This window comes from Geospiza fortis, unplaced genomic scaffold (genome assembly GCF_000277835.1).
Source record: "Geospiza fortis unplaced genomic scaffold, GeoFor_1.0 scaffold166, whole genome shotgun sequence".
NCBI classification, from domain to species: domain Eukaryota; kingdom Metazoa; phylum Chordata; class Aves; order Passeriformes; family Thraupidae; genus Geospiza; species Geospiza fortis.
Genome location: NW_005054310.1, coordinates 2,701,346 through 2,726,611, shown reverse-complemented (window position 1 = coordinate 2,726,611; position 25,266 = coordinate 2,701,346). Strand labels below are relative to the sequence as shown.

At 37.4% G+C, this 25,266-nt stretch overlaps 1 protein-coding gene across 9 annotated transcripts in view; it reads left to right on the top strand.

Moving 5' to 3' along the window:
- Positions 1-25,266, top strand: part of NAV3 (neuron navigator 3) — a 497,733-nt gene that overhangs the window by 222,571 nt on the left and 249,896 nt on the right. For 6 of the 9 annotated variants that reach the window (XM_031055559.1, XM_031055558.1, XM_031055557.1 and 3 more), the window contains exon 1: positions 24,209-24,799. The exons of the other annotated variants lie outside the window; for them this stretch is intronic. In XM_031055559.1, coding sequence (XP_030911419.1) covers positions 24,557-24,799 — 243 coding nt within the window. In that variant the 5' untranslated portion in view covers positions 24,209-24,556. Of the gene's footprint in view, positions 1-24,208; positions 24,800-25,266 lie in introns of those variants that run through there. 9 annotated transcript variants of the gene reach the window in all.

Below are 25,266 nucleotides of genomic sequence, written 5' to 3'. Positions count from 1 at the left end.
GATGTATGCCTCTGCTTTTTTTTTTTTTTCAAATATCAAAAAGCATCTTGACTTTAAGGACGTTAGAAATTTTATTGTAAACATTTATCTTAGCAATAGTAAACTTTGCCTCAAGCGTTTTTTCAAAGAAAATTATTTTCATCCTACAAGGATACCATACATTAAAGGAAAAGTGCATTCAGCTGCTTGTGGGGGGGACTGTATTCAGGAAGACCTTTTGTGGCAGTAAAAAACTTAGCTTTGGGGCTACTTTCAACTTACCTCCGTGCAAGAAGTAGTGTAAATATTTTGCTTTCCAACTGTGCTTTACAAATAATTCATAAAATGTTATGTGAGGATGAAATACACTTGTCCTCAGGCTTCTTCATGGAGATCAAAGTGGCCATGAAAAAGGCATGAACTTTGAGCTTTAGGTTATCATCTCTAGGTTATAAATAAGAAGGTACAGCTATAATCTTGTAGTGGATGCTTTCTGCAATTCTTTTTGAGGAAAGTGTGCAATACCTCGTGGTAACTTTTGCAGCTAAGACAATGTCTTTGATGGATGTGAAGCATCCCTTTACACTTTAGGGGGTCAATTCTTAAATAATGTTACTTGAAAGCTCTTTCTGTTTAGGCTTATGTAATAGCTACTTTAATGACACAGCCAGATCAATATTTAAGAAGGTGCTCAACCATAGTGAATAGGGTTGCTGAAGTTTATGGACAAGTTACAAAGCTCTGGATGTAGGAATTTAAAACAAAAGGACTGGAAAATCCTTAACTGTAATGTCCTCCATGTCATCAGGCAGCTGTGTCATGGTTAAAGACATGTTTTACAAACTGAGGTCATTACATATTGGTGGCCCTTTCATATTCTCTTCTTCCTTGTGCTCATACATCACATTATTTTCCTTTAGTGATCTTACATCCAAGTTAGTATTGGAAATAAACCTCTCAGATAAGTACCAGTTGAAGTAAAGGGAAGTAGTATATGTGCTACCCCTAGAGTAGAGTACTACTTTATTTTTGAAATTCTAGGTTTTATACTAGGTCATGGTTGGACTTGGAGTCTTTTCCTATCTACCTCCAATTGTATAATTACACAAACTCATGAACATTCACAGAATGGAATTCTCTCTCCTTCCTCCCACCACTCCCATCTCCTGTCACTTGAAAAACCTGTAAATTTCCTCTCATCAGTCTACAAATGCATGGCTGTTTCCTCCTCTCAGGAAACATACAGTCAAACCTGCCAGATTTGATGGGATTAGCAAGAGACAGGAGTAATCACAGAGGACATTTATTCAGGTAGTTACCTGCTCAGTGCCATAAATATAATGCTTCTGAGCCTCAGTATTTCACTGGAATCCCCAAGAAGTCTGCCAGTAGCCTTAAGTAGTATTTCTAGTAAGCTTCATAGGGTGAAAAGGATATGTTTTCTTCTCCCACTTTAAGGAAAACCCACGATGATAGCTCTGAAGCCATAAGGGTGCTCTTAGTGTGTGTCTCCGGTTCCTCAGATTGCACAGGGTAACCTGCTGTGACCCAGACTTCTATGGAGGTAGTGGGGTGGTGCTCCACTGCTGGGTATCAACCTCATACCATTGTAAAGGGGGGAGCAAGGCACACTCATTATGGGGTGTGAACCCTGCCCCTTCTTGTACTGCCACAGTAATCAGATGACACTGATTACACATCATATTTTTCACACTTTTTAATAGGTGTGTGGCTTAGGTCTGAGCAAGGCATTTGGAGCAGTGTTGTTAATACACAGTATTTCCAGCTGCTGCTGCATTAAAAGGCCTTTGTGGCCTGGTGTCTCCATCTGCAATAAGAGTACTTAGTTCTTCAAATGCTGTTGCATTTGGTGGTAGAGAAGATACTGTTGGGAAGCCTTGATTCCTCCAGCAATATGCACCTACCCTTGACTCACCTGAGGCCAGATTGATACTAGCTCAGATCACACAGAAACTGGGACCAGACAATCAGAAAACCAAAGCAGTCAAGTATCTGGCTAGGTTCTTTTTTAACACTTTTTAATTTGTTACAGCTTTCATTTTTTCTTTGGCTTCCACTATAACTGACATCTGCCTTTTAGGTTTTTTTTCTACAAGATCTCATCAAGTTGTTTAATGCTCAACAGTTGCTTCTTTTCAGTCTTCTGAATTCAACATTTTCTTTTGTCAGAGGGAAAATGGTGCTTTCAGCTACAGATATTTCAGCTTTCATTGATGAAAGGGGAGCTTATGGTGTATAGGGAGATGTGCTATCTATTATTATAACAGCTGATACAGCTGAAGGAAAAGACAAGCTTTTGAGCTCACAGCCCTGCTGAAGGACAAGTTTGTGAGAAAAAATTTTACTCCCTGCTTGATCCACATTAAATAGAATGTGGATAAATACAAGCTAGGAAAATCTCTGAGCAACAACAGCTGCTCAGTGTTTTGCAGTAGTTCAACACAGAAATGTTATTTCAGCCCCAACTCCCCCCTTTTTTAGCAAGTAGTCTTGCTGTGTTCACAAAAGGAAAGAAAGCAAATTCCCTTCCACCTTCTTCGGCAAGTGTCCAGTAAATGTCTAGGTAAAGACATGAAAATGTTTTATTAATGTACATTGTGGTTTAGATTATTGGAGAGATGGTATGTATATAGAGATATGTAAATTCCATGTTTACTTTGGTCATTTTTGACATTTAGATAAACCAAGCAATATCTGCTTGGTTTGATTGCTTGATAAATCAAGCAATTGGTCCCACTATCAGTAAATAAAATTAGAGCTGGGTCCTGGGATGGAGGTAAGCCTTGTGGCGGCTCTAGCCATGCTAGAAACACCACGAAATCTCTTTAAAGTAGAAGTGACCTTTCCCTGAATCAATCTCTTTTTCTGTGTTCAAAGCTGGAGTGGACCCCAGCTCTTTTCGTATCTACCTCCAAACATTCAGGATGAGGAGTAACTAACTCAAGGAATTTCCCACCCTATTCAAAGGACAGAGAACAAAAAACACAAAGGGGAGAAACTCCCATCTTTCTTTTCATTCTTGGTACTTGGGCTACCCATGTTATATCAGTTGCCTTTTTCTCTTACTCTTAGAAAACAGAGGCTGAATTTGAAGTTTGCACTGCCAGGACTGTTTCTGCCTGAGAAATACACTGCATGCACATCTAGCTCTCAGTCTCTCTCCTTCACGTTTATAGTTGCTGATTGACTTTATGAGTTTCTTCTTAAAATTTAAAAGCTGATTGGCTTTTAGTTTCCTCTTAAAACTGAGGTTTCCTGATACAATAGATGATGGGATACTGCGTGGTAACTGGTCTGGATTTCTGAGTCTCCAGTAATTGTTGTTGAACGATGGTCTGTCTTTTCATCAAAAATTTAGTATTACCTAAAAAAATTGCTGGTAGGGAAGAGATCGTCACAACCATTGAATGTTACATGTTTATTGGTTAATTATTCTGACAGTTAAGAAATGTATATGTATTTTCTGATTTTAAGCTAGGGGGTTGAGCTTTCAGCCCTCCTACACCTTCTTTCTATTTTGCAGTCGACTGTCGACAGATGAGCTTGTGTGGCATTTGCAGCAGCCCACGTATCTCAGTTGTGTTAAGTCTGGCCTTAGGAAGAGGATTTTTCTCCTCTATGCCTATTTATCTGATCACAGCATTCATTAAATAGGTTGAGACTGCCTCTTCTTTTTTATGTCTAAAAAACCAAGAAAATCTATCAATCTGCTAAAAGTATTTATTACTTTAGGAGTGATAAAAATCATGACATTAGGAAAAACATACTTTTATTAAGTTCTTTATATGTTGGAAATCACACTTATGGTGATCTAGAGTTTAATGTTGGGAAAAACTGGCCTATTTTTGAGATCTGGTTTGCTTTGATCTCTTATTTCCTGGGGATTTTCCACAGCTTCTGTGTCATGAAAGCTGCTTTGCCTCTTTGACCTTAGTAGAAGTCATATGGCAGGCTGTTTCCTTGTGCTTGTATAGCCTGAAGTTTCTCTTTTTCCCCCCTACACTTTGTTATGTAATCCTTGACTACTCTTTTTCCTTACATAAATTTTTTTCCAAGTATCCACTCTAAATATCTTCTTCAAACCAATAAGATCTGTCTTGTCCTCATTCTTCACTAAAATGGCACTCAGATCTATACACTGTTAGACTAAGTCTTTTGCCAGAAGACAGAAGACACTGAGTGGAATTTGGCAAAATTGGGCCTTTTTAAAGCTAGCTGGAACATATGTAAGAACCAAATCCATGGCATTTGTTTTGGGCTAATTCCTCAAATTTTAAACCATACATTTCAGACAGTTCATTGCTCTGCTTCTCTGCATCTTGCGAAGGATAATGTACTTCCCCTTTTTATCTTTAATCATGGCATATAATAATTCTGTTGTTTTGACAAGAATTTCCTGTTATTTCTTCCTCTGCATATTTTAGAGCAGCAACTTCTAGTGAGAGAGAGAGAGATTTGAACATGCATATGCTTTTGGAAAAATACAAATATCCTGGATGAAATAGCCAAGAAGGTAATTTTGTATTCTGTTAGAAACTCTTGAAATGAAATACAGTTTTGACTCTGATGCTGCCATGTTTACAGAGACAAGACATTCCTCTGGAAAAAGTGCTAGTGTAGTCAAAAGTTTGTCTCTTGTCAGTGGCTTCTGTGCACACACTTTATCAGAGCTTTAAGGAACCAAGTTATTCTTTTGTTCAGTTAGCATTTCAAGAGTTTTATGTGATACAATGGCTATGTAGGAATGTACGGTTTAAGGAAGGGGTGAATTTTTTTTTCCCCTCCTTTTTCATGCCTTAATTTTTGCTCTCCTGAGACAGAGTTTTTTCTTTTGCTTGTGAAATAAAATAGATCCAAATCAAACACAGTTTCTTTGTACTAAATCCTTTCATTTTTTTTCTTTTCTTTTTCTCTTTTTTTCCTTTCTCTTTGCACTCTGTCACCAAAATTGGGTTGAGATGTTCAGTCCTACTTTATAACAAACCCACAGTTTTGTAGCTTTTTCCATGGTGAATTACAGATCACTTTTTCTTTCAGGGATGATAGACATGGACTTGGTTAGACTATTGTATCCGTCTTAACTTGGGTTCATTATATTCCACTCTAGAAAAAAAATAAAGACTTGCCAAATATTTTTATTGGCTTGTCACCTTTACTGCTATAAAAACATTAAATTGAGAACCTATTAAAACCAGATTTTAAAATGCTTGAAAATCATAAGTATGTCTTTCAGTAATATGTATGGAGTAATTTTAGTGAATGTCTGATTTTTCATTAAGTTTTTGTAATTTTCAAAATCAGCCTCCCTAATTTAAGAGCTCCTTAGGCACCACAAATGCTGTCTTTTACTGTTTCATGAGGGAATGGATAATTAGTCTGAAAACTGTGAAAGGTTTCAGCTAAATTTTCTCTCTGAAATATCAGGGGAGGACATGGTAGGAAGAACTGCCCTTTGAGCAAGATGATCAGCAATGTCACATGGAAGGTAATGCCATATGTCTGGCAGAAAGGCTCCAGGAGACAGACACTACGGCAGATTTTCAGAAGGGGAAAAAAGGGGGCAGGAGTATCTGAGCCATTTGAACTGAAATAAAAGGAGAATGAACTGGAGAATTACAAGGCATCTTTGTATTTTGGGTGACATATGGGCCTGGATACCTCCTAAAGTTTTGGTGGACTTGGCCCCATTTATAATAATTTGCCAAAACATTAGAGACATACACAGTTTAGTAAAATTGAGTCTTTGTATAGTATATGTGAATTTTGATTTGCAATACTCTCCGGAAGTGCACTTTGTGATGAGGGTTATGATTAAATGGAATATCCTTATATAATAGCAGAGGTATTAGCAGTGTTTTTTTCTTCCTTCCTGCCACCGAGCTGTCTCTAGGCCACCAGTGACTTTTCTTCTTTTCTTCATTTTTCACCCTTTTGCATTGGTGAAATCAAGATTAAATTACCCAAGAATTAAATAATAGGGAAGCCAAAATTGAGTGTGTTTGAGAACCTTTTACAAAGTTAAAAATAAAACCAATTTGCACACATGCATATGTTTACAATCTCTTGCTAATATATAAATTAAAGAAATACAACCTGATTCTTGCCTGTAAGCCAAATCCACTTAATTCGACATTGATGGGAGCCCAGGCAAAACCAAAAGACCAGTAGACCTAACAGTTCCATAAACTAACAGTTCCACTTGTGCTCAGGTCTGCCAGGAACTGCAGAGTACAACCAAAAGACCAGCCTTTATTGAAGATACTGTACATTGCTGAATAAAATTGTTGCAATCGAATCTCAACATAGCGGTCTTATAAAATGTTTTCTTTTTGCTCCTTAACATGACATGGTAGGAGAAATTCAAAAGGATTTTTAAGTTCCCTCAAGAAGATTTAGTTGCACAGCTCCCACTAATTAATTTATTTTGCTAAAATTGTCACTTAAATTGTAAAAGAGTTAAATATACAAATAATTTTTTACAGAATCAAGGACCTTTTTATTAATGTATGCATTTTAAAAAGTGTTTGTCCTTTATTTGGACAATCTTTTGCTTTATTTTGTTAAAAACTATTTTTGTTTGCTTTCTTTGTATATTGGTATATTTTCTGTTGAAGGACAGGCTATAGTAACATTATATGAAAAGAAAAGTAGTTGATGGGGTTTTTTCCCCCACTCTGGTCTGAAATACAGTGGAAAAGTTGCAGTGTGAGGTGTGATAAAATCAATACCCAAGGATTTAGGGTACAAAACATGTAAATATGTATTTAAAAACAGGATCAGTGACAGAAAAAAAATTGACTAAACTTACTGAGGCGTTGCCCACAAGATTTCAGGGCAACTTCCCAAGTTACAAAAGCAACAACCCTAATACTTCCTGCTGCTAAAGGCCACTCCCATACACATGCTCCCTTGTCATCCAAACTTTTCCCAAGCCAGACCTCATGCTGTTACCAAAACACCAAGTACCAGCAAAAGCTTTCTAATTGCTTTGAAGATAAAGTACTGGAACAGGTTGCTTAACAAAACTGCATTATCCCCTTCATGGGAGATGGTGAAGAAATGCTCAGGCAGTGAGCTGATGTGTGGGGCCCCTATATTTAATCTGCCTCTGTGCTTGGTGGTTGACTGGGTACCCTCTGGAGAGCTCTTCTTAGGCAAATTTCTAGGATTTTTGTGATGTGATGTGATGTGGCAACAATTAGTAGATAATTGGCATTGATATTCCTCGTATCATTAATGTTAGAAGGACTGAACAAGTACTTGGATAGAGTGGAAAATTTCCCCAAAGCCCTCAGCACAGACCCAGCTCAACTTGTAAATCAGTAAACATTTCAGTTAAGGCTACACACAGCCCTGTGATCTTTATGTGCAGGGAGTGACTGGAAGTGGAACTAGTTAAAGTAATTTCAGTCCTTTTTTTTTTGTCTAGATAAAAATGCAGATAACCCAGGTTTTGCTACCTGTCATATCAAGCCAGATGAGGTCATAAGATCTGCAGTCATAGCATAACAAATATTCCATACATCTGTGCTACTTCTGAGCTGATATCCTTGGCGATCTTTCACCCTGAGGGCAGAAAACTTATCAAAGAGAGGAAATTAAGAGTGAGTTGTGCCTTTGAGCCAAAATATACTGTAAGGACCATCCATAAGCAATAACACTGAAGGCTAAATTTGTGATAAGATACTTCATAATTTCAACTCCATGTACCTACATAAGAAGCTGTTTTAAATATTGGGATGTTAACAGAAAGAATTAAATGTATGAAGCACAACCATAAGTGGAAAGCCACTTACTTGATTGACTTTTTAAATTGCTTTTTTCCTGCTAAACACATAAAAGCTGTTCCCAAAAAGGTTTCTGGTTTTTATATATGAACACTTTTTGATGTGTTTTAACGAAGTTTTACTATAACCTGATGTTCTTCAGACAGGTAAATTATAAAATAAATATATGCCATTCTGCTGTAATATTCTGGAGCTGAAGTCCCCTAAGGAAGCCTTAAAGGTTTGACAGATCGTTTAAATGCAGAGTTCATGTTGTTAAGTTTGCCCAGGTACAGACATTCTATTCGCTACATTATTACTTGTTGAAATTCTGAGAAAGAAACTTGTATTTTCATATATTGTTACTATGTGGCTAGCAGGAGATGGTCAAAGACGTTCAGTACTGGATGGGAAGCACTTTGGGAACAATTTTCCTTATGAATTAAGAGAGGAACCAGAGATGATTCAATTAATGTATGAATTTCTTGTGTTTCACATAAAATTGTTAATCATCAGTGAAAAAATAAGAGGTTGTTGCAAGACTATGAGTTTGAGCTCACAGTTTGAGCATCAGAACCAATTATTTACTTGCCAAAAACTCTATTTAAATTTGTGGATATGTACAAAAATTGTTGAGACTTGAGATTGATTTTATGCTGAGACTAATTTTTCCTACACAGGAAATTTGCAATGGTGTAATTCTCTTAACCCACTACAGTTTTATCTAACAGTATTCACCACTTGAATAATCCCATATGTAGGGTGAAGAATAAAATAACTCTGTGGGTTTGTTGCTGTTTGGGGTTAGGTTTGGGCTTAACCAGTCTTGTTGTGCTACCTGATTTAGAACTCTAGTTCCTAGATAATCACAGGGGTTGCAGCAAAACCATGGTTGTGTTCAGTGCTGGTCTTCAATATGAGTTTTGTGTACTGATCTTTGTTTTCATGATTAGGATACACGGAACTCTGCAGAAGCACTGTAGACTAAGAATTATCCAGAAATCTTGGGGACCATCAGTTTACAGATGTGCAATATCAGCTATTGTCCTAGGGAACTTGCAGTCTAAGTGGATGCAAGGGATCTCCTGTATGTGGCAAGTGGGACCATTTAGTCCCATCTCAGCTTCGGATGGAACACTGTCACTGTCCTTATATATAGAACCAGTGCACAGTCCCAGCCTCAGAACATATCTTTGATGACTGGTGGTACAGGATACTTCTGTCCTTAACACCAAAATTTGGATTGTCTTGGATGATTGGATTGTAACCTGAAGCTCATGTTACTGAGTTTGATATGGACTTGGGACTGACTCAAAATGCACTTTGTTTTGTTTTGTTTTGCCAATGCAAGCAAATGCAAAAGATGGAGGAAAGCCCAAAAAGAAAAGAAAAAAAAAAAAAAACCAGGAAAATCAGTGTCATTGAGACTTTTTTCAGAGTCAACTCAGGAGGAAAAAATTGTTGGTTATTATGGAGTTACATTAGGTAAATTATCCTACCCTTAGGAAATACTAAAAAAAATAAATTAGAAATTGATAAATGTTTAGAAATGGATAAATTCAATTGATAGTCACAATTGGCACTGCCAAGGAGAAGAGGCCTGTGCCATGCAATTGGAAGTAATGTTGGGGTCAGGAGGACAAAGGTGTGAATAGTCTAATTGAGTAATTCTGTGGTTTTGCCTCATTTTTTGTAACTTGAAACTGTAGCCTTGTCATACCAATCCAGTTATACCTACAAGAGACTCACAGTGTTTGGTGGAAACAGGCATCTCAGGAGGTTGGTTAGTGTTATACTCAAAGCAGCCTCTTGTTTCTCTCTGTTGAACATAATTACAGCTGGGGCTGGCTTGTTTGCACATAGATCTATGAAGATGCATGAGATGAATTCCTGCTTCCATGTGTCCTAGAACAGGCAAAGCCCTTTCTGCCTCTTTAATCCTCTTACTCTCTTGTGTGACTCCTTTCTTTTAGTACAGACTAGGTCTTAACTATGACTTCTACTGGTCTTCTCAAAGGCTCCCTTTCCATATTAAGTCCTCAATTCTAGTGACTCCCTGCCTAGCACTAAATAGCTATTACATGGGATACATTCAGTCATCTGTTAGTCAAACAGATGAAGTAGACTTAACAGTTGAAGAAGTAGGTTTCAAATTGCAGTTTCAATGGTTTTTTCAGTGTTATTCTCCTACCAAGATGTCAACCATCTTTTGCAGGAAGGGCAGCTGTCTGGCAAGGAATTTGATAGGTTTGCTTTGGGCAAGATTAGACATATGTTCTAACATAATACAAAATGTAGTTCATAATTTCATAGAGACATGTTCCTCTCTGTAACGGATACAACAGACAGATGGGGGAGCACAAGTTTCAAGAGACACAATTATGATTCATTTGCGAAACAGGCATGTTGCACAACAGCTGCTTGCCAACATCAGCTATTCTTCTTTTGCCTTACAGCTGTGCAACTCTATTTTAAAAAATTTTAATTGTTTCAGAGAGAGAAAAGGATTTTGTTTGATCTAGTATGTTTTAAATGCTTTTTATAAAGAAATAATCTAGAATGTTTTGAAATGAAATACTTTCAAAATTAAGAGTAAAATATCTGGAAGAAATGTGGCAAAGATATGCTTTTCAGTGCTTTTTTAAAATGTAATTAGTCACTCACTGAAATTTATCAGTACCTGACTTAAAATGTAACTTAAACAGGTCACTTTGAAAGAAGAACAAAGTAGTTTTCAGACAAGAAGCAGGGCTAGTTTTAAAAGAAAAGAAGGAATAATTTACTGCTAGTAATTTTCAGTATGGAATTTAGATTTTTTTAATATATTTTACCTGTTTTCTGTTGAAACATTTCTTTTGTTGCCATCTGTCTCCTCATGCTTTTATAAACTCTCTTTGTCAAGTCCCAGTCCAGATCTGAATCTGTGATGGTCGTATGTCTTTAAAGTTGGAGGAATATCTAAATAATTTTCCCAATAAAACTATTGCCTGAAATATAACAGCCTGTGTTTTTACAATTATTTATTAAGTGCTCAATAGATATTTTATTGCTCAGTGGATAACAACCAAACATAAACTCTGCTGTTGTACTTGTAAGTATAAAGTTTATTACTCCTATTACAATTTTTCTGGCTTTCTTAGAGGACTGACTAACATCTATACATTAGGGTAGTAGCTTTTAATTGTTTCAGAACTTTCCTGGAAATGTGGGATGATTTAATATTTCATGTGGTTTTCTTTCCTGCTTTTGTGCTTCAAAGGATGGTGAACAAATTAGCAAAAACCTCAGAGCCAGCTACTGTCCTATATCTGCACAACTCCCACCAGCTTCAACTTGCAAGTTCTGCTTAGTGACTTGAAATGGATATGGCTTTATAGTCTGCATGTGATGATTGAACTCATGATGTGATGAGAAATGAGTATGTGCTAGAGCTGCAGGATCAAACCTTTAGGAAGTACATTACCCTTGTGTACAGCTGAAAGCTTCTCGTATGCCTTAGCTTTTTTCACTACAACTGAGCTCATGTATTTTAATCTATACCTCATCATATTTGACTTAATGTGAGACAGAAAATTTTAAAATTGCTCATTAACTACACCTATTTATGCATACATCTAACAAACTCTATAGACACAGATTGTTTCAAAACAGGTTCAGCTGCAAGCAGAAAAAAATGTCTGGTGACTCTCAGTTCTCCTCTCCAAGAGCTTATAAAACTTGGATTTAGTATGGAATCTTTAAAGTAAAAAAATTATGGTGAGTTAGGAATTTTGTAAAAGTGGAAAAAACCCCAAGTATTAATTTCAAGCTGGACCCATAATAGTTATAGGGTACATTTTCGAATCTATATAATTAAGGGCTCTAGAAGGGTTAGAAGGAAGCTTAAATCATAGGATTTTTTTAACTGAAATGCAGTCATAGGCTATGCATAATAATGTGGATTTTTTCCTACATTGATCAGCTGAGGAACAGTAGAATGGGTAATGATGAAATTACTGCAGAATCCAGGTCATGACTCAAAAACACCCATTACTGTGAGCATTAGAATAGAGCAGTACTGTTTTCTTTTTCAATAGATAGGTATAGGAATAAAATGAGCATGAGAATACTGAGTGGCCAGGCTCCCATAATTAGGATAACATAGATAGATGCATGAATAGATGAATGGATGATGGATGGTGATAGGCTCTCATCTTGCTATTCCTGCAAGTAGGTGATACTTTTTCTGAGTATCTACTCTGTTCTGTCTGAATTCTACTGACTATAAGATCATAATCTCTCACAATATTTTTCTTAGCATCATAGTTATGACGGTTTCCTGATTTGCAGTTCAGATCTCTTCAAACAGACTGGCATATGTTGAGGTATTACCAGCAAAATCTGGATGATTCCCAGTCTCTCACCCACTATATTCCCTAAGGGTGGACAGATGTTTTTGTGCTCTGTACAGATCTTGGGGTCCTGTGGTTATGATTCTTATCTTGAAACAAATAGAAAAAGACTACTGAGGTTTGATACTGCTTTCCATTGCTATACAGTCTCATCTGTATAATATTAATAGCTATAGGAAGGTTTCTATCAGACTTCAAAAAAACTCTGGGTGCCCTGCCATTAGGATCAAAACTCCAGGGCATGAGACTTAGAATTTGGAAGGCATTTGGGAATAGACATTTTACTCATATCATGGCAAAAAAAAGCAATGGCTTCTCTCTGTGACCCCTCTCCAGAAGGGAGAAACCAACATATTTATGTGGATTCAAAATAATTTCAAAAGCATCTGAGGCTTCCAGATTCTAAATCCTTTTCTGACTTCTCGGACTAGCGCTATCAATATAACATTCACAGATTTACTTCTGGGCAAAAAGTCTCAGCTTTTACATAACCCTCTGACATTCAAATGACTTTTTCCAATCAGAGTTGAGTTTTGACTTCAACTTGGCTGCCAGTAGCATAAGAGAATTTGAATAAATAAATCTTTTAAACCAGCCTTGATAAGTTTTTTAATCAGTTCATAAGAACTTCTGCTTAAGCCAAATTTGTTTCAAAGAGTTTATAGAAGTGATGCCGAATAGTTTAGCCTGCCAATTTAAGCAAATCTCATAGTGGTCCTAAAGTTTATACCATTCCCACTAATTTCTATATTTTCTTTGAACTCATTTACATAAGTGAATAATATAATCCCAGCCTCAGAGTCCTTGAGTGAGAACTATTTAGCACATGTGGCCACCAAAGTCTATGGAAAGATTTCTGTTTGTGGAAAGATTTTTGTGGAAATTGGGCTTGGTTCTTGGGTTCCCTGAGACCACTGTAATTAGGAATGGATTTTTCCTCTCCCTTTCATTGAAATCAGTGATAATTGCTTACTCAGAGGCCTTTAAAGTAGAGACCTTTAAAATTCTAGCCTTTCAACAGCCTAGCTTGAAGCCATGTTTGAGAACTAGCTGTTCTGTAAGATTTTGATTTCATTTGTACACTGTAAATCCAGATAGTAGTGAGAACTTAAGGTGGCCTAAGCTGAAGTTTCAAAGGACTGGATATTTACACCCTACTTGAGGGCATGATCCAAAAGGTATGGCACTAAGGTTTGGCTCACTTTAACTCTGTTTCCTGTTGGGAAATTCTCCAGTTTAATGTTTTTATTTTTTTTTAATTAAAACCAACTGTCTTTCCTCAAAGAGGGGGAAAGTGTAGGATTCTTGAAATCAAAGATCAAAGAAAAGCAATTCTCTAGTCACAGTAGGACAATGTCAGAATTTCTGAGCTCCAGGTACTTTGGTGTTATGTGAACAAACAGGGTGGGTTGAAGCCACTAGCACGCACAAGAATATCTCTGAGACCCTGCTGGCTTCTGTGAAGAGCAAACAAAGGGTGACATTATCAGCAAAATTGTTTAAAAAAAAACCCTACTGGGATAAATTTTTAAACAGAAGTTATAACATAAGAAGGATTCATATTTTGTTAAATCTAGCGAATTGTTGGCATGTAATATAAACAATAAAATCTTTCCTGCTGGAGGAAAACTCACTGGAATTAATTAAACTTATACCAGGGATAAAGTTTATGCAGCACTTAGAAAGTACACTTCATTGAAATAATTTTTATTTTTAATGAGTTCAGTGGTTACAAAATAGTTGTGTAATGGTTTAAAGATATAGATTTAGTGAACTTTTTGAGCTGCTTGCTATTTGAATAATATTAGCACTCTAGAGATTAATAAATAATAACAGTTCTGCAGACTTGAAAAAGAGCTGGATAGTCATGCATGAAGCCTGTGTCAGCACAGAAGAATGCTTCTGTATCATTCTTAAAGATTTTCTCTGAGGAAAAAAAAGGCTCCTCTTGATACATACATTCTCAGTAGTTACATTTTCCCTTGATTTGGAAGTAAAATATTTCCAAATATGATTTGTATTAAAAATTCCAAATATTGTGTCAACTTGTAGAATAGCTTAAAGGAAAGAAGAGGGAGCTAGGGTGAAGTTGAATAGTCACAAGTGTGTTGGAGGATAGAAATCCTAAATAGTGTAATATCTGTGAGCAACCAAGAGGCTACATTCTGCTCTCAATTACTCTGGCATAAATCTAGAATTACTCATTGGAAGTTCAAAGTTTTTGCTGCAGATTTACACCCATATAATGAAGAACAGAGTTCAGTTATGTAAGGGTGAGAAAATCAATTTGGCCGGAATGTAACTAGCCTGGAACGCGAACTCTAATCACAAAAGGAAACCTTTTCCAGGTCAGAAAGCAAACTGCACATTGTGTATCCCTCTTTCATTCTTCCCCTCCTCCTCCACCATCTTTAGCTAATATATTCAAGCAAGTATAGACTCCTGCTCCTTGCATTAACATCCCATGGCATTAGGCATTGGACTGCTTCACCTTTATTATGTAAGAGAGAATAAAAGTGCTCAGGTATATTAGAGTCAAGAAATTCCATAGAAAGCTAAAAAAGAAGTAGTACAATATAAGCAGAAGTGGCTGGATTATACTTTAGGTGAGTAAAATATAAAGCTAAAATCAAAATAATGGGATATTGGGAAGTTTCCTAAATTGAAGTAGGTTTCTGAGAAGACCAGAATCTTTTGACAGGTTATTGGAGGAGATTTTTGAATAGTCTGCTAGTTACAGACTCCAGTGTTGCTCAGGTGGTTTGTACTGCAGAAATTTTCATGCTGTGCTGCAATGGTTTCTGAAAAGAAAATAAAAATACTGCCTGCACATCTTGTTCTTATTCTGGAGAATATTCCCTCACTGGGTGCAGAGAAGGGAATGGAATGAAAAATAAAAATTTCAAAGAGAATATAAGAAAAAAATAAAGGAATAGAAAGGAATAATGTATGGAATCTAATTATATATTTTCTAAACAGAGAGAGAGACTGTACTGTATGTCCTGTACTTGGCCTAGAGAAGTGGTGGGAATCACAGTTTTGTACCAATAGAAAATCTTCCTGGATCAGGAAAGTTGCTGTATTGTTAGCTGTGGTGCTGCATGAACATGTAATGAAGATCTTTTCTTTCTAAAGACATATCTATCTGAAGCAAATAGCTTCTGCCTTTGTCACCATTGAAGGTGCACATGCCACCAGCGACGTTTTCACTAGTGGCTGTTAACTTCTTGCTGATTTATACCTAACTTCTTGCTGATTTATACCTGAATGCTGCAGCTAAATAGCCAGTTTAGTCTCCCTTCTGGTTTTGATAAAACTGTGCTTTCTTTGTAGCTTATCCTAGGGTTATTGTAGGTGGGAAAAAATATTTTGGCTTTCTGTTTTATTTTTTAATTTGTGAATGCTGATGTTGCTTTTATGGCTGCCAAATGCTTGTTACATATGTCAGTTCTAAAAGCCCAAGTGATGGATGAAAGCTGGGAGAGGAGTTGTATTATTTGTCTCCCATCTAGCTCTTTTCTTGCACTGGAAGGTAAGACCAATATATAAACATAGCTTCCTTTTTTTTTAATAACACGCCACATCTGTAAGGTCATATTTCTCCCCAGTATGCAGAAAAGCAGGAAGGAAGCATCTAACATCTGCAGGATTTGAAGTTATTTTTGACAGCTGTGTGCTATTGAGAGTTTGATGGTTTCTGTTTTCTTTTTTTTTTTTTGTGAAAGATAAAGCAACCCAGGTGAATTGCTCAAAGGACATTAATGTCTGTCTGACATGTTAAACATGTGTACTCATGTGTACATAAAGATACACACAAAAGATAAAATCATGCATCTATAGACAGAGTAGTTGTGAGGAAATACAATTTGCTGACTGGAAAAGCTGCTGTTGTAATTTACTCTTAGATTTTTGTTGGGCTGACACAAGGTGTATGGTTTAGCATAGATGGGAGATGTTTGGTAATGAAAAACATCAGTTCCTTAACATTTATTGATCAAAAAAGGGGAAGGTTTAGTCTAGTGACATACAGAACACATTTCAGAAGTTGGTCTGGAGCACGCTCTGATCATAGCAGACTGGAGAAAGGCACAAGCTTTCAAGGCTCACTGTAGGAAATGTTCACATATGGCCAACAGGAGACAGAGGCAGACGGTTGAGATTTTTAGTATGTGCATTAGGCCGATTTTTATTTGAAAGAAGAGAGCACCCACTTACAGCTCAACTATACGTGGTCAAGGTTTTTCATTCATTGACACACAAGGCCTGTCTGCTTAATATTTTCCAGGTAGAGGTGAGTGACCATCTCTGCCAGAGTTCCAAGCTGGCCAAGCACAAGACAAGAGCAGGAAAACCACAGTGTGTGTGGTGATATGCCCTGGTGAAGAAACACTGTTGAAAAATGTGGATTCTGTATGGTATTATCATAACTCAATCAGAGCAGGCAAGCAGCACAAAACACATGGTTAAAAGAGCATATCTGTGTATCAAAACAAACAAAAAACCTTAGAGTGACTTCAAGGTACAATATCTGTTCTTCATGTAGCAACTTGAGATCCAAAATGAAAAACTGGTCACAGAAAAGATTCAACACTCAGGATGGAGCCTCTGACCATCAGGAAGAGATGATGTGCAAGGGAAGTGTGCAGCAGTGGGGCCTATAGAATCATACAATTATTTAGGTTAGAAAAGACCCTTAAGATAATGAAGTGAAGCTGCAAACCTAGCACTGCCATGGGGCATAATGCCTCACCAGTACATCCACCCAGCATGACAGCACTGTAAATGCCAGATTTTCTGATGGCAGTTGTGTCAGGGAAGGTGATATAATGGTACTTGTAAAGCTTCACCAAAACCTATAATGTCTTTTACATTCTTTATATTGAGATGTTATGTTTGCCAAAGGAAATCTTGCCTTTAAAATGCATATCAGTGTCCCCTGAATTACTGCAAATCACAGGAAATGTCGGATAAATATCAAATATTTATATGGTTAAAGAAGATGAAAATAATATGGGCATTGTAGGAAGGGTTACTTGATAACAAAATTAGTTATGATGACTATCTGCAGAGGCCAACAGGAAACCAAAAACATTTCTGGGATCATTCCGCTATACTGATAAGCAGTGAGGAATAACAGGAAGTAATATGCAATAATTGCTACTTAGATCAAGGTCTGGGGTAGCAGATGGGTAGAGGTGGTATAGCTATAGTAGGTATGAACTGTGGGGGATGCAAGTTGGCATTGAATGATTACAGTCTCAAAGCAAGAAAGAAGCAGACAGTAGATCATGAGTCAGAAGTGCTTCTCCAGCTGCAGTGCAGCTTGCACTTGTTTAAGGTCAAATATCAAAGCTAATCCTTTAAAATATATCCATCTTCATTTTCATGAAGTATTCTCTAAGTATTAATGTAGTCTTTTTCTTTTTTTAACACCTATTGCTAACCTTTCACTCCTAACAGTTTTCCTGATTGTTAAAAAAATTGTTTTTTTCTTCATTGCTGTCTAGATACATTTTTGGCAGAGCAGGTTTTCTTCATATCTCCTAAACTCTCTGTGCAGCAATTTCCACTGACTGCAGGACTATCTGCTGGTGATAGCAAAGCTGATTGACTTCAAAGTCTCTTACTGTTGTTTCTGCACTTGGCCAAGAGTCTGATCATGACTGTACCAGATGTTTCTAAGCTATTTTTCTACAGTAACTTTTTTTTTTTTAATAGACCTGTGGGAACCTTATGTAGAAGTTTTTCACTGCAATGCTAAAGTGAATGCCAGTATAACTGTGATTTTGAAACCCTCTATCAGATCCAGAGTGCTCATAAGAGGAAAGTTTCCTGCAGATGAAAGCATAGGTTTGCCACTCTGCCAGCCACCTGATGGCAGATAATCAGCAGATTCCTTCCTGCTTAGTCGCAGTTTCTTTTTACGAGTTATTTTTTACAGTTTGCTAGGAAATTTCATAGTAAGGAAAGCAAGTCAATTTCTCTGAAGAAATTTCGGATGAAAGTTCTGGACAGTTCACAGTTAGTATCAAGAGTCAGAACAGCTCTGATTAACCACAAATAACAACAATTTCCTTCTCATCTAATTAGGACTTAAAAATGTCTCTATAGCATCAAGTGAAATATTCCATCAAAATTTTGGGGTGTAGGTACATTGGGAAATTTGTTTTTTCCAGGGGAATTTGTATTGAAAGCAGTAGTGATTACAGAGAATTCATGAGGATCATATTTCAATGGGAACACCTGATAATTTAAACTTTGATCAAAATTTCAAATGGAACAAAACTTCTTCCATCAATACTATTATTAAAAACAGGCTAGGAATTCTGTTCCTCACCACTTCCACCAAAAGTAATGTTATCACTTAAGAGCTTAATCATGCATTCTATAAATGTCTGGTTTTGTTGTGTCTACCTTAGATATTTCTCCAGCAGTTCTACAAAGAGCTGAAGCTCTTAATTACCCTGATAAGTGGGAGAAATGCTCTTTGACAATGCAGCCCTGAAGTCACGTATTCTAAGGCAGAAAGTGTAGGGCAAGCAGTAGAAATCATAATTTGCCAGGCCCCATCAAAAGTGATACAAAGCCGGAAATCCTTTCAGAGGAAAAAAGACGAAATGGGAGGAGAGCAGAAATGGAAAAAGGCAAAGATACCTGTCAGTGTCCAGGAGGCTACTGGAGAAGCCAGTGTGCCTGCTATGACTGTGTCTGGGAGAGGCTTTGTAAGTGAGAAACCAAGGAGACAAGGACAAAAAGATAGAAAAGCTGTCACTTCAATCCTTAGGATGACTGTTAGATTTCTGACCAGTTTATGCTGATTGTGGGTATATTTCCCTGTTAGTTGCAGTTAACATCAACTTGAGAGTCTTCAGCGGTTGTTGTTTGGGTCATTTGCTTAGAAATGAACAAAGAGAATATCCTTTTCTTTCCGTTTTCCTCTTCCACCTCCCAAAGAGAAAAGCTGATCCTTTCATTAAGCTTTACCAGCTGGCTGTGTGGTCTAGCCAGTAGATCAGTATGTAAATACTTACATAGTGTGTTCAGTTGCCATCAGTTCTTTCTTATCCTCATAAAATTTTAGTTTATATTTTCCAATCCTATAGTATTTAAGCTCAATTCCTTTAAGCCAAATACTTCATAATTAAATAGAGTGGACAACAAAGGGAAAAAACTGTAATTTTTAACCTGCACAGATTTAGAATTAAAAAAAAAAACAAAAACAAACACCCATTACATAAGAAAGAATGTACTGAAGCCCCATATGAACCTGGGATGGGCATTTAACCTCATGGTTCCACTTGACAATATTTTAGTATACCTTACATGCTTCACAGGGTGGTATGGTACTAAATTACACATAAAGGTCTGAAACTATCTGATGGAAGATGCTGCAAAGGTACAGCATGAATGAACTATAGAAAAACCGGTCACTTTATCAGTTAATACTTTCAAGCCCTTAAACTCCTCTCTGAGTTTTGAAAGGCCAAATTGTTCAGATGATAAAACTGTATCCTTATTTAAAAGTTGTCCTCTTTGAAAAGCTTCCCCAAACATTCAGCTGAAGCAGAAGGATTTCCTTTAGGAAGCCGGATGCACCTTTTTCTGTGACTGTAACTGGGCTTTGGAGTATATATCTTTTGAAATACAAAACTGTTAAGAAAAACAACGGCAGCTTACTCAGTAGCATTACATACTTGCAGACAGGGTTAAATACTTGTTAAATATCTTGCCTTGAGACTAATGGTTTCACCTGATTTTTATAATAACAAAATATTTTCCATAGAATTATGCTGTGAACATGAGTTGGAGCTGAAGGATTTGTCTCATCAGTATCTGACAGGTTGAACATATTTTGTTACGCCAAACAGCGTTTTATTTGCATTTTTAAAGCTCAAAACCATCTTATCTGGAGTAAATAAATAAATCATCTTGCTTCAGGTACCTGCAGTAATTTAGAACCATTGGTTGCTTTTTCAAGAATTGTCCATCCCCAGCTGGGAAAACTTTCTGCTCAACCTGAAATCATTGAGCACAATGATTTCAAGATTGTATCAGCTCATTCTGAAGTTGGCCTGGCTCATGTAAACTCTATACACAGCTGCTACACCAGTGGGATGAAGTGGGGAAACAGCTCAGAACAGAGCTCTGCAGTGTCTGGACCCCTGACATTTCCTGTTTGACCCTCTATGCATGCAACAGCTTCCTTGTTGAACATCATAGAGCAGAAGGAGCAAACAAATATCTTGGCTCCACTTTTGAGGCAGGTGTCCCCTGGGACACACTGCCAGCTGTCTGTTCAGTTCATGCAAAGAGTTTGTCTGAGGGCTGGGGTTGCAGAAGGGGAGCAACCTTCATGGGATTCATACTGGTATCAGGCTCAATGAAGGAAATGAAATATATGCTGGGGTGTTGCGCAGTTATTTCTTGAGAACAAAAACTCACCATAACATTACAAGTGACTGATATCTTCTTTTATGAAGTGTTTTAGACTTCAGATGTGTTATCTCCTGCTATTTGAAATAAATATTACATTTTTTTTGATGTGGGGACTATTATACTGAATGTATACATACTGTGTTACTTGAGGTACAGATCATTAATATAATTATAATTTCTGTAAAAATGTGTGACACTTTCACAGTCATGCTTTACAGCCAGGTTGTAACTATTTTATCAGCTAAAACAATGGCCCTACCTTCAAAATATCACTGGAACTGCCACTACAAAACTACTAAAGATTGTGTTTTGACCTTTGCTCTGTTTTTCTATTTTTTGGTTCCTCTTTACATTTTTGTCTTCTTACCTAGCATCTCAATTGAAATGTTGCCCTCTATTTTTTCTTCGTAACTCTTCAACCTTTTCTGCACATCAAGTCCCTTGTGTCAGGACTTCAGTCATGATCTGTGTTTATCCTCCTGAATCCAGATGATGTCCCCTACATGTCTGGCTGGAGGATGTCTACTCTAAAGTCTAAGAGGATAAATTACAAACCTACAGTTCCTCTCTGAGCATTGCTTAGCCTGACCTGTTTCTCTGCAGTCCCTTTCTAGATATATCTGTTTAATGTAACCAAGTGAATATGTCTGTCCCTTATGTATGTCAGTCATATCTTTTTACTCACTGCTTTCTCTATCCTGACTAATATACTTTCGTCCCTCATGCCAGTGTTGTGTTTGATTTCATGTAACTCCAGGTTATAGCCTTCTCCACCCCTATTTCTCACAGATATGCCTTTTTTTCTGTTTGGACATTATTCACACATATCTAAATCATCCTCATTTTGACTGTAGCTTCTCCCTGTCTGCCTTGCTTGACAGTCACTTAACTTTCCACTACAGAGATAACTGAGGAAAATACAAATTCACATGGTCAGCTTGATGCCTGACACTGTGCCCCTCTTCGCAGCTTCCAACTTTGCCCTTTCCCCACAATTCCTTCCCTTACAGAATCTTTGGACACCTTCTGCCTGCAGGGTCATCCCACCAGCACCTGCATCTGGTGGTGACAGTTTGTGTATGTTGTCCGCAGATGCTTTATCCCATACTTTCCTGTTTGTGTGGAAAACGGTATTGAAGCTTAGTTGTTAAATATTCTTTCCCCCAAGACAGCCTTCAAAATACCTACATTCACCATAAGGTACACAAGGGCTTTCAAGCAAAAATTGTAGTTGATTTCAAAGAGTAGCAGATGTTTGTTTATTAATCTTTCGCTTAGAATTAGAGAAAACAAGAAAAGGAAGACTAGGTTTGTAGCTGCATTCTTACTTACAGAGTAAAATTGCTTTTCTCAATTATTTTTCATGATTCCTGCAAAGAATCTTACATACTCTTCTTTGCATCTTTAGTAGATCAGAAGCACTTCTGTGATTTATCATTGTACAAACTCTAGGTAGGTGGGGTTCTGAAGCTGATGGCCCTGACCTGGTACTAGCTTTAAAGTCAACATATAATGAAAAATTATTTTGAAAGAGTAGCAGTAACACCAGCCTCACATCATTGTTTCCAAATCCTGTTGGTTATGCATTACAGATGACTCCTAGTAAGTTTGCTTACTTATTACTTTCAGGGTTTCTGTGCTGGGAAAATGGGTTGCAAAAGAGACTGTGGGTATCATGACCTCATCACTCATATTCAAAAGAAGATCAGCAAGATTACCAAAGTGCATTACTTTGTAAAATTATAACCCCGGGAAGTAATAAGATTCAATTACATTTTTTTGGCAAAGTTCTTTTTAAAAAGTATCTGTCTCATGGCTGTAGTTTATTCTTTTTCTTGATCATTGGGTAACAGTTCTCATGAGGATTTTTCATCTTCTCAAACCTTGCAAGAGATAAATCCCTCTTTTCCTGCAATCCGCTTCAGTCTTTGCATATGTGCATTTTCTGAAGTGTTAACTGTTAACAGTCGGGCCTAAGAAATCTAAATTCCTTACACAGCCTCAGTGCTTTATAATGCTGGAAAACAAATGCAGACTGTGCAAGGAGCTTTCTTCCCCTTTGCTCTGCAGAAGATCTGAAGTATCACCCTGAACAAGAATATTCCAATCATTGGAGCAAATTCATGTATCCTGTGGGCTGAAGTTGTCTAAAATTCAGAGCAGCTACCTCTGTGCATTCTTGCACAAAACCCATTGCATCTGTTGTTAATGATGGCAAAACCAAATGGCAGATAAACAGAGGATGCTGAAATGTGTTTGCTGATTCTCTGTATTCTCACTTCAAAACTCAGGAGATTACTGCAACAGGTTAAATTCACTCCTACAAACCACAAGCAAGGATGGAGTAATTTGTAAGTCAGTACAGAGAGCTGAATTTATTTACTGTGTCAGTGTGATCTTTGTAAATGAATGATAGAGGACAATACTGCAGGCATCACACATTTATTCTGCAAAATAATTTTAAAGCATGATTTAAGATCTTTTTAGTCTGCTTCTCATTTACTTTCTTTTCAATGCTTTTAAAAACTTTTGCCATCCTTGTTTTGAGAACATAAAAGTCCAGAGGGCTCTCATTTTCTCTTGTGCTTTTATCTGTGGTGGTAATAGCACATACTGTTCAAGAAAGGTGTAGTTAATACCATGTAGTAGTATATTGGGGCAGAATAAGTGAAGTCATCTTATGTTTTATTTTGGAAGACATAACAAAAAACCCTATGTCTATAATGCTGGGTGATACAATCCCATAGGAGTTGAATGGTGTGATGTTTCTGCACAGGTTTTTTTCCTCATGTCAGATTAAAAGGGTTTCCCCTGCTACAGACTCTCAAAGGAATTTACAGTTGTTCTTTTAAGTGAGTGTTTATGCTGCTCAACAATTTGGACTGTCCATCATGACTCATTTGGAGCCTGCTCTGCCTGCCTGACTTGTATTTCTATGTGCAAGGATTTGAGGTTGCCAGAAAGAATATTTCTGTGAGCAGAAATGATGTGTTGGACATGGACTTCATGGGGCTTTCACTGTTTTTAGAAAGGGAAGTGTTAACACTGAATAGATGACGTTAACACCACCACCAAGAAAGAAAAAAAAAAAAAAGCTCTGAAAGCTGTATTGACTAAATCTTCTAACAATGCTTGCAATTCTCCTATATCCTGCTCTGTTTTTGTATGGATTTTTCATAGCACAGACAGACATTACCCACAGTGTGATTCAGTGTCTGTTTCTAGCCACGCTCTTGCACGATTTTAACCTGATTTCACGGGAGGAACAGAGAATGAAACACCGTAGCTCATGGTTGTCAGCAGTGAAAAATAGCCAGGAATCAGACAAACAGCTTCATTGCTGAGATTATTTCCGGGATGAAAACTCGTCCAACAGCTGTTTGCTTTGGCCACTACTCAGGTCCTTTTTTTTCCCTTAAACAGAAAAAAAAAAAAAAAAAAAAAAAGGTTTGGGTTTTTTTGAGATGTGGGCTGGTTATTTATGTAGTCAGGAAGAGGTCTCTGCTTCCACTGTTGTGGTCTCTGAGCTGTTTTGACAGTTGGAGTACGGGGACGTTTCCCCTCTTCTCTCTCTCCTTTTCTCCCATCCTTCATTCACTTAATGCACAGACCTGGAATGCTTTAGGAAGAAGAGAAAGCGAATTTATGAGTCCTTTAATCCCAGACAGGCAGCTCTGTGGCAGTTACCTTCAAGAAAAGTTCACGCCCCAGAGGAGCGTTTAGTCTTACAGAGCCACTGACTCACTGAGCAGTGCGTGTGAGTGGCTGCGAGGGAGAGGGGAGAGATGAAGGAAAGATTTTGCTTCCTTGTGAAACTCGCAATATTATTGTTTTAAGACTTTTCGAAAAGATGACTGCTACTTTTGTTTAAAGCATTTGCTCTGAAATTGCTGAAGCTGGAGCCTACCAGACTGAGGTCAGGAGCATTTTCTTTGGCAGAAAGAAGATACTTTTATAGAAGCCATGCCTGTGCTTGGGGTTGCCTCCAAGCTGAGGCAGCCAGCCGTAGGGTCAAAGCCTGTCCACACTGCCCTCCCGATACCCAACCTTGGCCCCGCCGGCTCACAGAAGTACTCACCAAAGTCCTTGGAGCTTACTGGGGCAGAGAGCTCGATGCTTGCTTGTCAGCTTACGTTAAAGTCAACCTGTGATTTTGGAGAGAGGAAAACGCTTCAAGGAAAAACCCAGGAGATCGAAGATAGCAAGGTTAGTTGTAAACTTTACCTGTGGAACTCAATTATAAAGAAAAAAATTATTTGCTTTAAAAAAGAAAAACAACTTTGATACAAACTTTCTGCATGCAGAACTTGGGGGTAAATGAGTAAATAGACTTTTGCTGTCATCACTGAACTCCCATAGCAGCCTTGAAAATTTGTTTTGCTCAGTGCTGCTGTCTGAATAAATATTCTGTTTTTAAATGTTAGTGTTACTCACTTCACAGATTAATTTTGATAAAGATCAGTAGAATCATCAGGAGAAAAAAATCATTCTGGCACCCAGTAAACAGAGTATTTAAAAAAAATCTTGGCAGGTTTATGTTATATTATGAAATTTAAAAAGAGATCTCACGCCCACACCTATTCCCACAGGGAGGCTCTTTTAAAATAAAAACATGCAATTGATTTTCTTTTCAATTTTCAAATGATCTGGCTATGCTTGCTGCAGAACTGCTG